This window comes from Mastigoproctus giganteus, chromosome 11, assembly GCF_048544385.1.
Source record: "Mastigoproctus giganteus isolate SK-2022 chromosome 11, ASM4854438v1, whole genome shotgun sequence".
NCBI lineage: Eukaryota > Metazoa > Arthropoda > Arachnida > Uropygi > Thelyphonidae > Mastigoproctus > Mastigoproctus giganteus.
This window is the reverse complement of record NC_143585.1, coordinates 155,532,134-155,549,610: the sequence shown is the minus strand read 5'-3', so window position 1 is coordinate 155,549,610 and position 17,477 is coordinate 155,532,134. Positions and strand designations below refer to the sequence as shown.

Sequence of the window (17,477 nt, the reverse complement as noted above, 5' to 3'; positions counted from 1 at the left end):
TGAAGACAGAGAATGGATGATCAGGAAAGCTGGAGGTTCCTGCTTGTTTGCATCCTTTTTTAGTCTTTTCGACAATGAGGTCATGATCAGTTTCGTGGTTGTCATGTTGAGAGCTCTTTGGCTCTAATTGTGGGAAATCATTAGTGTCCATGTTTACTCCTTTTAGCCCTGGGAGAATGACTTTCTTCTCCCAGATTACCGGCCCTGCCACATGGAGGCAGGAGCGGTGCCACCAGTGACAAAGCAGTTATTAAGGTTAGTAGAGTTAGTTAGTATTTAATATAAATACTAAAAAAGAAAGGTAGATTCCCTTTCTGGTTCTTACGTAAGACTTTTTAAGCAAAGAACCACTTTAAGTGAACAAAACAGAAGAAAATCGCACAAAAAAATAAAACTATATCACTTTCAAAGATCACTTATGAGTCGCAGAGAAAATTCGCTTGGCACTCGGGGCCTCTCACCTCGAGCATTCGTGAATCATAGTCGGCCAACACCTCGCTGGTGGTTCGTGGGTTCCCCCCTCCTTGGACCACTTTTGATAGCTGGTGGGGTGAGCACCCCACCAGCTATGCCGTATATGCTCTGACCCTGTTGTCTGGCAATTAAAATTTGGCCTTTGTCAAACTTGCTTATTCTCAGGTCTTTTTCATTTTCTACCATATTATGGGTAGTACGACAGAGTAGGTATGTTTCTCTGTGTTTACTTCTACCCATATGCAGCACTTTGCATTTGTCAATGTTAAAATTCAGTTGCCACTTCTCAGCCCAGCTGTCCAACTTCCTGTTGCAGTAGCACACTACCGTTGCTGTCGTTAACAACCCTGCCAAGCTTTGTATCATCTGAAAACTTGGACATTAAGTGTGATATACCTTCATCAATATTACTGATAAATACACAAAACAATAGTGGGCCCAACATTGAACCCTGGAGGACTCCACTAATAACATTAGTCCATGAAGAGTAGCACCTATTGATTACCATTCTCTGTTCTCTCCTACTCAGCCACCCTTTTATCCATTCTAGCAACTTGCCCTTAATACCACACTGCTCTAATTTGTACAGTAGTCTTGCATATGCATAAAAGCTTTCCTTAAATCCAAGTATATGATATATGAAAATTATTTTTTGCATCCAGTACCTTTGTAACCACATCATAGTATCCAATCAAATTTGTCCAACAAGATTTTCAAGATTTTCATGCTGTGTTTGAATTATTACTGTAGTCTTGTGTGCAATGCTCCTTTAACCAGTGATCCTGCAAAGCTTCTTTCACCAGTGACTCCATTATTTTAACTTCTGGGAACAGAAGTTAAACTAACTGGTCTGTAATTACTTGTAGAGTAGCATCCTTTTATCCCCCTTTGTGAACGGGGGATATATTTGCACATCTCCAGTCCGTGGAGACTTCTCCTGAGTCCAAGGATGCTCTCATAATTATGACTAAGGTTTTGCTTACTTCCTTTGCTGCCTCCTTTAATATAACTGGATAGATCCCATCCACCCAAGGTGCCTTTCTTATGTTTAACTTCAAAAATTTCTTCTCCACTTTGCTCTCAGTTATTACCAAATCATTTAGCTCCATGTTAGAGTTTAATAAGCTTCTCCTCCATGTCCCTACAGAAATGTTCAAGTGCAAATATAAATACAAAATACTCATTCAGTTTGTTAGCTGTCTGAGCAAGATCATCATCAACAGAGTCAAATCATCGATATCAAGTGGACCAATCTGATTCATCTCCTTCCTTCTTGAGATTATATAAGCAAAGAAGTCCTCTCTGTTTTTCATAGCATCCTTTGCAAAAGATTTCTCATAATCTGTCTTCGCTTGCCTGACCTCCTTTGTGATTTGATTGCAGACTAGCTTATATCTACTGTAGGCTTCAGTGTCACCTGATAATTTATATGCATTCCATGCATTTTTATTCTCTAACACAAGTCTCATTAGTTCATCTGACATCCATTTAAGTCTAAACCTTGAACAGTATTTCTTAATCAGTATGAAAAGCCTACATTAATTCCACAATCAATTCCTTGATTTCTTCCCATTTAGAATTTTCTGTTGGGTTGTTAACATGTTAGCAGATGCTGGCATGCATGTTCTCTCTGCAGCAGATGCTGCACAGTGAGACGAACTTTACATTGTGATCAAGTCAGTGGCTCTTCTTTTCTAAAGATATGCATGTGTGCAATGTGTATGACCAATACACAGTGTTGTAAAAATAACTTAGCATTAGCATTAGCAGGGCATTTGATGCAAGAAAGGAAGCATATATAGGATCAGCCATAAAAAACACCCTTCCCATTTCACCCATCCATTTAATCCAAATGCTTGTCTAGTTCTGCCTTGAACTTATTTAAGTTGCTGACATCCACAACAGATGGAAGTTTGTTACAACTATCAACCACCCGCTGACTAAAGGCAAATTTCCACACATCTAATCTACAATTGCCTTTCCTCAATTTGAATTTATGCACCCTCAGGTGAGCAAACTGAGCAAGAGGAAGAATCCCATTAGCATAGAGCATGCTCATTCCATTCATGGCCTTATACACATCAATTAGATTACCTCACAGGTGCCTAGTCACCAGAAGCTGCAATTTGCAGAACTTAAGCCTTTCTTGGTAACACTCATAAATCTTGTTGCACTTCTCTCTCTCCCTACTCGTTCCTGCAGTTCTACATCTTGACAAAATTAGGCCTCCAGACCTATACAGTACTCAAGGAGTGGTCTGACCATTGCCTTATACAAGGGGACAATCACTCCCTTATCCCTGCTAGCAAAAGCAAAATTCCTGTATATCATTGACAAGACACCATGAGCTACTCTTGCAGCCTTTTTTCCACAGCTCAGAAATTTTCATATCTGACTGCACAATTACCACCAGGTCCTTTTCATTCTCCATTACCCCGAGTGTAGTACCACCCAGTTGATATGTTAATCTGAGGTTACTGCTACCCATATGCAGTACTTTACATTTGTGAATGTTAAAGTTCAATTGCCAACTCTCAGTCCATCTGCTCAACTTTTCCATATCCTGTTGCAGTAGTATACTATCATTACTGTCAATAACAACCCTGCCAACCTTTGTACCATCTGCAAACTTAGACATTAACCCTGATATACCTTCATCAATATCACTGATGAATACTGAAAACAACAATAGGTCCGACAACGAACCCCTGGGGGAATCCACTAACAACATTAGTCCATGAAGAGCAGCATCGATTGATAATCACTCTCTGTCTTCTCCCACTCAATCAACCTTTTATCCATTGTAGCAACTTGCCCTTAGTGCCATACTGCTTCTATTTGTACAGTAGTCTTCTATGTGTCACAGGATCAAAAGCTTTTCTAAAATCCAAGTACACAATATCAAAATTATCCTTTGCATCCAATTCCTTTGTGTAGTATCCAATCAATTTTCAGAGAAGACTTCCCCTTAACAAACCCATGCTGTGTCTGAACTATTACATAGTCTCTTTTAGATGATCCTGCCCTGCCTTGAACAGAAGTTAGACTAACAGGTCTGTAACTATCGGTGTCACCCTTTGTGAATTGGGGACACATTTCCACATCTCCAATCCACAGGAACCTTCCATGAGTCCAAGGAAGCTTTCATAATTATGGCTAAAACTTATTTGTGTCTAGTTTTCTGAAAGTTTAATTTCTAGGGTGGGAATGATTGTTTTATTTGCAATGATTTATTACCCATTTGACATTTCAAGAAATGTACCCATCTTTTATTACTGCCTTTTTGAATAACAGAATAATAATGGTGATATAGGAGCTACTGTTGTCAGCTGACCTTGATGGATTGTTTGTTTCTCAATCTACTTGTTCACTGCTTTGAATCTCTGCATGTTGATGTATTCAAACTAACCAGGCATGGAATTGACTTATCAGTGGATAGTTAATAGTATCTAAGCAGTGTATTACATTGATTACATTTAGAAAATCTGAAAAGATATTTATGAACAGTGCTTTTTATGAACAGTGTGGTAAAACAAATTTCAGTCAGCTCAGCAGTATACACTAGTTTATAGATTATTCAATTGGAAACTCTTGGGAAATAACAGTGTCTAAATGAATTACTACTGTGCTTATGAGTGTGTCTGATTTGGTTCCATTGGTATAGATGTACTGATAATCTGCACAGTTTTCTACATAAGCAGTATGTAATTCTTGGATGTTCTGATTTGGGATGATGTTTTTTGTCCATCACTGAAAAAATATTTCTCATATCCAGTATGGCAGAGATTTTGGGAGGGGGGGGGGGTTGCTTGATTATCTTTTGCAACATTGTCCACATTGATCTGCCACTCCATAAGCAGATATTGCAAACAAATACCTTTTGGTTTATTCACTACTGGTTTGTGACTATAAAGTTTCCCACATTTGTGAAGACATTTCCTGTTCTGAATGAATGATGAAATTATGAATTTTTACCACAAAAAAAAAAATCAATAAAAGCCTTTGTTTACATGAATGGTTCATAGGTTTCTATTTTGCACTGATGATGTGTGAAAGGCTCTTATGTTTGTTTGTTTTATGGTTTTTAGGAGCATTAGCAACTAAGGCCATATTGCTCCGAGAATATGCGTTGGTCATTCCCTGACCTTTCCGCATCCTTCGTATTTGGTGGTGATGGGCTCGAACCCCTGGTCTAATCAAGAAGTGTGTGTTATGCACTGCTGCTCCTTCCCACCTGGCTACGGAGGCGGAAAGGCTCTTACAGCTACTCTCAAGGTACTGTTGTGGTGTATGGGATCCAGCCATTTCAGCATACTTTTCTATGCAGAGCCATAAAATGGTGTCCCATTATCCAGTCTCAGTCATATTATAGCTGTTGTTGTTATTTGGTTTTTAGGAGCGTTAGCAACAAAGGCCATATTGCTCAGGGGATATGCGGTGGTCATTCCCTGACCTTTCCGCATCCTCCATATTTGGTGGATGTATATATTTGTGGACAGACTCGAACCCTGGTCTAATCAAGAAGAGTGTGCTATGCACTGCTGCTCCTGCCCACTTGGCTATGGAGGCCTCATATCACAGCCTGATATAAATTTAACAGAGAAGTTATGTTATTTTGGATTTTAGGAGCATTAGCAATTAAAGCCATATTGCTCCGGGGACATGCAGTGGTCATTCCCTGACCTTTCTGTATCCTCCGTATTTGATGGATCATGGGCTCGAACCCCGGTCTAATCAAGAAGCGTGTGCTACGCACTGCTGCTCCTGTCCACCTGGCTACGGAGGCGCCCTTTAGCAGAGTGTAATGGTCTGCTCCCCACTGCAGATATTGCTTGTAGGATGTTTAAGGCTTTTAAGCAGAGGGTACGTAAGCTTTTACTATGTTTTAGAAAGTTTAACTTGGTATATGCACTAGATCAAGAAATATAATACTACAGGCAAGTGTTATAAGATGCAATCCTATTTTTATTTCTGGGTTTGGGTGCATTTTGCATTTTCTGCAAAAATGATTTGCATGTTTTTTTTTGTTTTTGTTTGAGATGTGGTATCCATTTTTCATTGTTAATAGTTGCATTTCATTTACTGAATTTTGTACTTGTCTTTCAACTGAACATATATTTTGGAAACTATATGATATAGTTAGATCATCTGTATACACGCATCTGTCTACAGAGGTCTGCATGTTATGTTTATTCTGATTGCAAATAAGATGGGAGTAAGCCTTGCTGTATGTAGATACAGGAAAGGACATAATTATAACTTACTTGGAAGGCTCTCTGATACTAGTAAAAATTTCCATATAAATGTTGGTAGCCAGCCTCAAAGCTCCATATTTCCACTGTGTGGCATTTGGTCAGATTTATTCCTGTTCAGTTTGTCTATGTAATAATGGACGTGACACCCAAGGAAGAGTATGCTACACTCCGTAGCCAGGTGGGCAGGAGCAACAGTACTATGCACTGATGCTCCTGCCCACCTGGCTACAGAGGCACCTCAGTGAGAGAGAGAGAGAGAGAGAGAGAGAGAGAGAGAGAGAGAGAGAGAGAGAGAGAGAGAGAGAGAGAGAGAGGTAGAAGGGAATCACCAAGAAAGAGAAGAGAATGATGATATCCAGCTCAGGACCCTGGGTGTATCATACTCATACTCATCAGATGTGAGGTCCTGGGGTTATGGTTTAGTCTATATCAGAAATCAAGCACTATAAATGGAATATGACTTAAAACAAAACATTATCCAGAAATAATTTTCACATTATCTAATGATCATTGTTTATTTATAATTATAACTGCTAAAAATGATAAAACTCTTGTAAATCAAACTATACCTCTAATTCTCCCATAAACTGACTTCCTTTCATTAAGTACCAGAAGCGCAGATGGCATTTTCCATGGCTTGCATTAAATAAAGGACCTGCAATCGCAGCAGATTCCCCTTCCAATGCATTTGAACTGTTTATAAATAAGTAATAACCTATAAAATAAAATATATAATGAAGCTGATTTAATGTAATTCAGTTCTAGCTTATAATGAACTAATTATTAAAGTACACAATGACAACATAAAAACTAAAGCAATATTCTGTAGAGGAAATTATAGAATTCTGATGGTGATGACCAAACTTGTCAACATTTCTAAGGGGTGTCTACCAGTTGTCAGCTACAGTGCTTTTGACTAATGCAGTTGATGGCTGTTTGACAATACTAAATGTGGCAAATAGTGGACAAAATGCATTGGTATAATTGCACAGCTGCAAAATTTTAACATTAAAAAAACTGGAGATCAAGAATTTGTAAGCAGGAGGAAAACAGTACGTTTTGTCCCAAAAACCTACTGTTTTCCTCCTGCTTACAAATTTCAGATTACAAATTCCAGGCAGAAAAACAAGAGGTTTTTTCAAGTTCTCACTTCACTAGAAATTTAATTTCACTGGAAAATATGAATTTATATTAAATTACAGTCATACGGCTGTTTATCAGTGCAGTAAGCTATTCGCTTACCTAATATTTTTCATCTAGGAATTTAATTTTTAGTAAAACAGAACACCCATTTACAGTGCATGTACAACAGAATGAAAATAATTATATCAATAGTACATGAACATAATTATAATAATTTAAGAAGTTACAAGGTTAAAAAATATATAAGTATATTAGAGAGTGGGTGCGAGAGTACATGTGAACAGGCGAAGTTTTTACGGCTCCAGCAAATAGAGAAGTTTTTGCTTTTTTATTGACTTAAATTGGCATATTAATTTATTTTTTAGAGTTGCTTTATATTCCTAGTAACAATACTTTAGTTTAAATTGAATTTAGATTGAGATTTTGTAGGTTATTAGTATTAGTAAGGGTATCAAATCCATGTGTAGACAGGTTTTGCAGCTCCCACAAACGAAAAGTTTTTAAATTATACTTAGCCACTTTATTGACTTAATAGTTAGATTAAATTATTTTCTATAATTAGCTTATAGACCTAGTCAAACTCCGTGCTTTATTTTGAATTTAGATAGCGCAATTTGGAAAATAAATAATAATACCTCGTGTCCGTAGATTAACCGTTCGTAACTTGCCGCCATTGTTACACGATACAACTTGAGCTAGCGTAAGGTTTAATGGAAAACTAGATAAGGTAAGGTTTAACAGAAAACTAGATACCAAGTATAATAGTATCAATTAATCAGTAAAATTTATTAATTGTACTTTCATTGTAAATTGCACCTTTTTAACTAAATAAATATAGCGACCTAGTTATTACAAACATAACATCATAAATTAATACATATAAGTTGACAGGGATAAGAAAATCATATAATGTAACTCGGAGATAATATTTGATACCGAAATATATATATATAGTGTTACAACTGCATTCGGATATAGGTTTAGAGTTATATTTTGTACTGGAATTTTATTGAACTTGAATAGAAATCATGACTCAGACCAGAGCAGCAAAGCAAAAGGCTCAAACTAGTGGAAGTGCTGTGGCTCAGAGGAGAACTGAGGGGAGCGGTTGTCTTCTGAATCACAGTCTATTGAAATGCACGGCTTGCTGATGTTTGTGGAGCAATCAGAAATGGGACATGATATTGCCAAGAGGAATGTCTTTGTGTGTGCGAGATGTAAGGAGTGGGAGGAAATCAGGCGCCACCTCGGCATTGTTATGGGCTTATATATGAGAGCTTGAAGGAAATGGTGGATGCCCTCGAAGGATTTAAATTGAGGGGCTATCAAGCTCTCAGCTGCAGACATCAATCCCAGAGCTTGAATATCACGCAACACAGTGGCAACCCCCAAGGCAGAATGTGATGGTCCCAAAGGAACTAGTTGTTGTCAGTGACTCTATTGTCAGGGAAACGAGGAACATATTGTGCAAAAAGAAAAGATGGAACAGGACCAGGGTGTGTCTACCAGGGGCAAAGGCTGATGATGTAGGACAGATATCATCCTTTAAGGGCACAAAGAGTGATACTGTTGTACATGTTGGCACTAATGATATTAAGAGTAGGAGACTGGCAGAATTACTTAACAAGTACAAGACAATGCTGAAAAAGAGCCATGAATTAGGGCTGTTTTGAAAGTGTCTGCAATTCCGCCCAGACAAGATAGGAGGGAGTATATGATGAGAGTCTTGTTGAGCAATTCGGCCTTGGAGAGGTTGTGCACGGCTCAAGGGGTAGAATTTTTCTCAGCCTGGTTTGTGTTTGTTAACAGGAGAGACTGCTTCTACAGGGATGGGATACACTTAAATAGAAAGGATGCAAGAATATTTGATGATGCTATTGAGGCAGAGTTAGGTGGGTCGGAAAACTGCTAGCTTGGGGGGATAAATGGATTAATAGATTAACAGAAGCCGCTGGCAGAAGTAAAAGTGATGCTTGCACTACTTCTACTGAAATTCAATTGAGCAGCAGCCTGGAAAGCAAGACAATGGGAATTTCCAAGACTACAGGTAGTCATAGTGGAATAAGTAAATACATGGGCTGTGTCAGGGTAATTAAGAGTAGAAACAGGTGCATGTATACCTGCCTGTACCCCAATGCTAGGAATATAGTTAATAAATTTGATGAGCTTAAAGTGCTTGTCAAGACATCAAAGGCAGATATTGTTGGGATATCAGAGACATGGTGTTATACAGACATAAGCAGTGCAGAACTGGAATTTGGGGAGTACAATGTGTACAGAAGGGATAGACAGGATAGGAAGGAGTTATGATGTTAGCAAAATCACATAAAATCTAAGGAAGTGCATCCAATTGATAATTGATGTGGGTGGACAATGCAATTTGGAGTCTGTCTGATGTGACATAAGCGATTTTTTTTTTTTTTTTTTTTTTTTTTTTTGATTTGGTAGTTGTTGGCGCATCGGCTTCTATGGCCATATTGCACCTCCCAAGGTTTTTGCAGTACTTTGATCCAAGCCCGAGGCGGGAATCGAACCCGCGACCTTGGGTTGCCGGGCAGGTACTTTACCCACTCGGCTAGCCCGGTCGGCAGTGTGACATAAGCACTGGGAAAGGAAAAATGAGAGTGGGTGTGTGTTATAGGCCTAATGAATCTGATGAGTATAATGAGCAACTGTGCAGAGAAATAGAGGGTGCCAGTAAATTAGTGTCTTATAATGGGGGATTTTAATTTCCCGGATATTGACTGGAATTTGTGGGTTGGTCAATCACACACTAGCAAGGCCTTTGTGGTTTTATTGAAGGATTGTTTTCTACAGCATCATGTTCGGGAGGCAACTAGAGGGAGTAATACTCTTGATCTCATTATCAGTAGTGATTCTTCATGCATCAATAATCAGCAGATAAAGGAACCACTAGGTGGCAGTGGTCACTGTGCTGAAGTGGGATTTACTCAAAGAGGTAACTACCACCAAGGGTAAAGGGAAGGGTTTTTGCTTTCGTTAAGGTGACTACGGTGGTCTGAGACAGTATTTAAATTCTATATGGTGGTCTGTGACAGTATTTAAATTCTATACGGTGGTCTGAGACAGTATTTAAATTATATGCGGTGGAACCAACTGATGATGTTACCAACAGGAAATTCAAAATGGGAAGAAAAATGCATGGGATACATATAAATTAACAGGTGACACACACACACAAGACTATGATAGATATAAGCTGGTCTGTAACAAAGTTACAAAGGAGGTTAGGCAGGCGAAGGAAGATTACGAGAAATCTTTGGCAAAGGATGCAAAGAAAAACAGCAAAGAGTTCTTTACTTATGTAAACTCTAGAAGGAAGGGGATGAATCACATTGGTCTACTTGATATCGATGATTCAACTGTTGTTGATGATCCTGCTCAGGTAGCTAACAAACTAAATGAATATTCTGCATTAACATTCCCACATGAGGAGTTATTCAGGAAGGGGAATGCCAGTGGTGTATTGAACTCTGGCAGTAAGCTAGATAATCTTGAAATAATTGAGAGTAAAGTGGAGGAGAAATTGTTGAAGATAAACACAAGAAAGGTTCCTGGTGTCGAAGGAATCTATCCAGTTATATTAAAGGATGTGCCAAAGGAAGTAAGCAAACTCTTAACCATAATTATGAGACCTTCCCTAAACTCAAGGGAGACACCCATGGACTGAAGATGTGCAAATGTGACACCAATCCACAAAGGAGGTCAAAGGGAGACACAGGTAATTACAGACCTGTTAGTTTAACTTCTGTTCCAGGGAAATTAATGGAGGCACTGGTTAAAGAAGCACTGCAGGATCATCTAGACAAGACTTCAGTTATAGCTCAGACACAGCATACGTTTGTTAAGTGGAAGTCTTGTCTGATTAATTTGATTGGATACTATGATGCAGTCACAAAAGAACTGGATGCAGGGAATAACTTTGATATTATATACTTGGATCTTAGAAAGGCTTTTGATACTGTTGCACATGGAAGACTGCTGCACAAATTGGAGCAGTGTGGCATTGGAGGCAAATTGCTGCTGTGGGTAAAGGGGTGGCTGAGGGGGAGAAGACAGAGAGTGGTAATCAATGGACACTGCTCATCGTGGACTAATGTTATTAGTGGAGTCCCTCAGGGTTCAGTATTGGGTCCATTATTGTTTTCTGTATTTATAAATGATATTGATGATGGTATATCAAGCTTAATGTTCAAGTTTGCCGACAATACGAAGGTTGGCAGGGTTGTTAAGGACACTAATGACAGTTCACTGCTGCAAAAGGATCTAGAAAAGTTGAGCAGATGGGCTGAGAGGTGGCAAATGAAGTTTAATTTTGACAAATGTAAAGTACTACATATGGGAAGCAGTAATCCCAGAGTAACGTATCAACTCTGTGGTACCACACTGACAGTGGTAGAGAATGAAAAGGACCTGGCGGTAATTGTGCAGGCAGATATGAAGTTTTCTGGGCTGTGCAGATGGTCTGCATGAGTATCTCATGGTGTCTTGTCAATTATATACAGGAAGTTTTCTAGCAGGGATAAGGAGGTCATTATCCCCTTGTATAAGGCAATGGTCAGGCCACACCTTTAGTACTGTATACAGGTCTGGAGGCCTCATTTTAAGAAGGATGTAGAGCTGTTGGAACGAGTACAGAGAAGGGCAACAAGATTAGTGAATGGAACAAAGGGTTGGTCTTATAAAGAAAGGCTTAAGTTTTGAAAATTACAGTGTCTGGAGACTAGGTGATCACCACCTACCAGGTGATCTGATTGAGGTGTATAAAGCCTTGAATGGTTTGAGCATGCTCAATGCGGAAGGGATTCTTCCTCTTGTTCAGAATAATCACCTGAGAGAGCAAAAATTCAAATTGAGGAAAGACGGTTGTAGATAGGTGTGCAGAAGTTTGCCTTTAGCCAGCGGATGGTTGATTTCTGGAACAAACTTCCATCTGTGATTGTAGAAGTTGATAGCTTAAACAGATTCAAGGCAGAATTTGACAAACAATTTGAGTGAGTGGATGGGTGAAATAAGGATTTTTTGGCTAATGCTATATAAGCTTGCTTTCTTGCATCATGTGCCTTTGCTAATGCTAATGATGCATAATTATGCTATAATACCTATTGCACAAAGGTAAGCGGCGCCTCTGTAGCAGGTGGACAGGAGCAGCAGTGCGTAGCACACGCTTCTTGATTAGACCGGGGTTCAAGCCCATGACCACCAAATAGGGAGGATGAGGAAAGGTCGGGGAATGACCACCGCATATTCCTGGAGCAATATGGCCTTAGTTGCTAATGCTCCTAAAAACCAAATAACAACTGGAAGGACACTAATGATGTTCTGTCAATTGTCAATGAAATCTAAAGTGAAATTATTGGAAATGAGGGCATTTGTTCATGATATCTCTGTTGGATGAGTGGATACGGAAAGTTTGTCTAATATTCTATTAGACATAAACTGATCTTGATCTTGATTGCTTCAAGAAAGATACTGTTGCAGACTTTTCACTCTTCAGAAATGTTGAATCAAGATTCTGTTCAAAACACTGGCCAATCGTCACACTGTACAGATTTGACAGTCAGGAGCATTTTTAAAGTGAAAAACTGATAAAACTGATGCTGTAAAACATTACTGCTTTATCTCTTTCTTTATTTTAATGACAAGAAGAGGTAGTGGAAATTTGTTCACATAATATTTCAAATTTGAAAATGATGTGCTGCGAATTCATATATTGATGAAATTGATATGTGATGTTCTTATAAATGCCTCAGCATTGTATAAGAGCATTACATTTCAATGAGAACTTATGTACCATATAGTCACATGCAGCCATAAAGCAATTCTTCACTGAGAAAAGAACAGAATCTTCTCCTCTTGTTTTAGACCAGGGTTTCATAACCAGGGGTCCACGGACCCCTTGATGGTCTGTGGAAGGACTTCAGGGGGGTCCATAAGCTTGAATGGGAAAAAAATCAACTCATTAATTTTCTTCACTTATGAATGTATGTAATAAATTACAATTGTATTAGCTGTATCTGTAGTCACCAATAAAAATAACAGATATTTTCATATCATATTATATTGTTATGTTATTTGGTTTTTTGGAGCATTAGCAACTAAGGCCCACATTGCTCTGGGATATGCGGTGGTCATTCCCTGACCTTTCCGCATCCTCCGTATTTGGTCGTGATGTGCTCGAACCGCAGTCTAATCAAGAAACGTGTGCACACTGCTGCTCCTTCCCATCTGGCTACGGAGGAGCCTATCATATTATAATTATTGTATATCTCGAAAAATCGCTTACGCTGATCGTTACTTTGAAATTGCGGCAGTTATTAGACCTGCTGCTAGATTGCACTTGATTGCAGTCCTGCTGTTTTCTGTTTTCCCAAGAAAGGAGAAAACAAATCTTTCTGCACAAGTGAGGATAATATGCCTTAGAAATATTAGCTTGCTTGGCCTGTTTAGGATTGCTTTTGACAGAAGTTTGTTTGAATTCAAAAGTTCTTTTTTCATGAGGTTCATTAATTTTCCTTCTTTAAGGATTCTTTTGGATTATGAACTGGATCTGGATGTGTCAGTGATTGCTGGTGGTATTTTTCAATTTGGGAACTCTGACAAGTGCTCACATAGCTTTTATGAGGCTACTTCTAACTTCTTCTATAAATAGATTAGTCAAAGGTAGCCACTGTTTTCAGTCTAGTTCTACATTTAATAAATGATGGAAAACAGGTACATTTCAGTGCATGAAGAGAAAAATATTTTGAGCCATATATGGTTCAAAAGTTCATTCTGAAGGAAAAAAAAACAAATATAACAAAATTAGTTTGGATTGTTCAACCACATGTGATGACATTTTACTTGCTTTTCAGCACATGTTTTACAGGAAAGTCTCAAAAATAAACTGGGCTTACACTGATAAACTCAAGGTGCTCTCAAGATAAAGAAAAAAAAATGGCTAAAGCAGTTTTGCCAAAATGTGAAGACTTAGTTTAAAAATTTCCCTGCATTTACTCTTAACTTAATACATTCAATAATAGAACTGAGACATCAACTTAAGTGATTTTTGAAAAAAACGATATGTGATAGAAAAAAAAAACAAATAACATTTCTGAAATCAGCATAAAAAACTGAGTTAAAAATGGCTATTAGTTTACAACCATTGAAATCACGCAGAGTGGTGTTATAGATTGTTACTGAATACCTTGATGTGATTATAATTAAATCAAGATTATTCTACAACAATCAAAAATGGCATATTTTTCAAGCCATCACTAAATCTTCTTTCCCTATTCATGCAATTTCCCTAATAAGGCTTGTTCTTTTTGAATCACATTTTTTGCTGTTTTGCAATGGGAAAACATATTTCTAATCAATGTGGCTGCATGATCGGCACAACTCAGAGGAAGACTATTTTCTATGACAAAAATACGAAAGTAAGCATTTGGCACATATGACACTGCCACAATGTTTTTATGATTTTTTTTTTGCAAATGTGTTTGGAAAAAAAATTACTACTTCACAACAGTAGTATTCTAGTAGTATTAAAAGGCAGATATTGTTGAGATATCAGAGAAGTGGTGTCACATAGATATATTAGGAATGCAGAATTGGAATTTGGGGAGTACAATGTGTACAGAAAGGATAGGAAGAAAGGAGAGGTTATGTTGTTAGTAAAGAAATACAAAATCTAAAGAAGTGCATCAAGCTGACATGGGTGGACAGTGCAGTGTTGAGTCACTTTGGTGTGACTCAACACTGCAACATTTTGCATAATATGTTCCTCCTTTCTCTGACAATAGAGTCACCGACAAAAAAGCCCTGCTAGTGTGTGAGTGACCAGCCCCCAAATTCCAGTCAATATCTGGGAAATTAAAATCTCCCATTATAAGGCTCTCTGATTTACTGGCCCACTCTATTTCTCTGTACAGTTTCTTATTATACTCATCAGAGTCATTAGGCCTATAGCACACTCCTACTCTCAATTTTGATCTCCTAATGCTTATGTCACACCAAACTGACTCAACACTGCACTGTCCAGCGATGTCCACTGGCTTCACTTCCTTGGCTTTTATGTGTTTCTTAACTAATAGCATAACCCCTCCCTATCCTGTCTATCCTTTCTGTAGACGTTGTACTCCCCAAGTTCCAGTTCTGCATCCCTTATATCTGTGTGACACCACGTCTCTGATATCCCAACAATATCTGCCTTTGATGTTTTGAGCAATACCTCAAATTCATCAAATTTATTTACTAAACTCCTAGCATTGGTGTACACGCAAGTATACCTGCACCTGTTTCTATGATTAGCTACCCTAACACAACCCATGTGTTTACTTGTACCGCAATGGCTCCCAGCAGTCTCTGAAATATCATGCATCTTGTTTTTCAGGCTTCTGCTCATTCTAATAGAAGCAGTGCAAGAATCTCTTTCACCTCTGCCAGTGGCTACTGTTATTCTATTGGTCTTTGTCTCCCCCCAAGCTAGCAGTTTTCCGACCCACCTAACACTGCCTCGATAGCATCAGCAAATATTCTTGCACCCTTTCTATTTAAGTGTATCCCATCCCTGTAGAAGCAATCTCTCCTGTTAACAAGTACAGTCCAGGCTGAAAAAAATTCTACCCCTTGAGCCTTGCACAATCTTTCCAGGGCCGAATTGATCGACAAGGCTCTCATCATATACTCCCTCCTATCGTGTCTTGGTAGAATTGCAGACACTTTCAAATTCAACCCTAATTCTTGGCTTTTGTTCACAGTGACCTGTACTTGTTAAGTAATTCTGCCGGTCTCCTACTCTTAATATCATTAGTGCGAACGTGTACAACTATATCACCTTTTGTGCCCTTAAAAGATGATATTCGCTCTACAACGTCATCAATCTTTGCCCCTGGCAGACATATCCTGGTCCTGTTCCACCTATCCTTTTTATAAAGCATGTTCCCTGTTTCCCTGACAATAGAGTCACCAACAACTACTAGTTCCTTCGGGACCAGCGCATTCTGCCTTGGGGGTTGCCTCTATGTCACGTGATGCCCAAGTGCAAGCTCTGGCGTTGATGTGGATAGCTGAGAGCTTGATGGGGCCCCTCAATTTAGTTTCTTCGAGGGCATCCACCCTGTCCTTCAAGCTCTCATATAAACCCACAAGAACGCTGAGTTGTTGCCTGATATCGATACACTCCTTGCATCGCGCACACACAAAGACATCCCCCATGGCAGTATCATGTCCCGTACCCAATTGCTCTGCAAACATCAAGCAAACAGTGCATTTTATAAGGCTGTGAGTCAGAGGACAACTGCCCCCCCCCTCAGTTCTACTCTGAGCCACAGCACTTCCATTAGCTTGAGCCTTTTGCTTTGCTGCTCTTGTCTGAGTCATGATTCTATTAATTAATTATGTTATTAATTATGTTAAATATAATTAATTATATTACCTTTGTAATCTAAGTCGTTATATGTATTTATTTAAAAGTACAATTTAACTGCTAACAAAGTTCAACTAACGCTATCTAGTACGGTATACAACTATCGTATCACAAAGGCGGGAAAGTTACGAACGGTAATCTACGGACACTTAAGTATTAATTAACTTTCAAATCTCGCTGTCTCAATTCAGAATAAACTAACGATCCTTACTACGTCTATAAGCTACTTACAGAAATAATTTGATGTAAAAAAATATTCAATCAAGCGGCTATGGCTAAAGAACTTCTCGTTCAGCGGAGTTGCAAACACGTGGATACCCTTACCGATACTTTTATGCAATTACAAGGCCGAGTAAAGAATAAATTCACCAAATTAATCAGAAAATCACAAAATAATGTTATACTACTAAATTTAGAAAAACAAAAAACAAAAGTTTTAGAAAAACAATTTCAAATCAATAAATAAGAAAAATCCACTTAGCGGCTTTGAACACGACCATCTCCTAGTAGCCTCATCAGCAAACATTTTTCAATAGAAGCAGTGCAAGAATCACTTTCACCTCTGCCAGTGGCTACTGAGTATTCCCCCAAGCTAGCAGTCTTCCAACCCACCTAACTCTGCCTCAATAGCATCAGCAAATATTCTTGTGCCCTTTCTATTTAAGTGTATCCTATCTATGTAGAAGCAGTCTCTCCTGTTAACAAGCACAGACCAGGCAGAGAAATATTCAACCCCTTGAGCCATGCACAATCTCTCCAGGGCCGAATTGATCGACAAGACTCTCATCATATTCTCCCTCCTATCGTGTCTGGGCAGAATTGTAGACACTTTCAAATTCAACCCCAACTCAAGGCTTTTTTTCAACATTGATCTGTACTTGTTAAGTTATTCTGTCAGTCTCCTATTCTTAATATCATTTGTGCCAATGTGTGCAAAAATATCACCCTTTGTGCCCTTAAAAGACGATATCTGCTCTATGTTATCAACCTTTGCCACTGGCAGGCGAAGGTTGATAACATAATCCTGTTCCACCTATCCTTTTTGCATAATATGTTCCTCCTTTCTCTGACAATAGAGTCACCGACAAAAACAAGTTCCTTTAGGACCAGCGCATTCTGATTTTGGGGGTAGCCGCTGTGTTGCGTGATGTTCAAGTGCAAGCTCTGGCATTGAT

At 38.7% G+C, this 17,477-nt stretch overlaps 1 protein-coding gene across 1 annotated transcript in view; it reads right to left on the bottom strand.

Annotated features, from left to right (window-relative positions):
- LOC150078523 (MAM and LDL-receptor class A domain-containing protein 2-like) overlaps positions 1-17,477 on the bottom strand; it is a 765,548-nt gene that overhangs the window by 158,983 nt on the left and 589,088 nt on the right. The window contains exon 25 of the mRNA XM_090384594.1: positions 6,299-6,444. Coding sequence (XP_090240720.1) covers positions 6,299-6,444 — 146 coding nt within the window. The remainder of the gene's footprint in view (positions 1-6,298; positions 6,445-17,477) is intronic.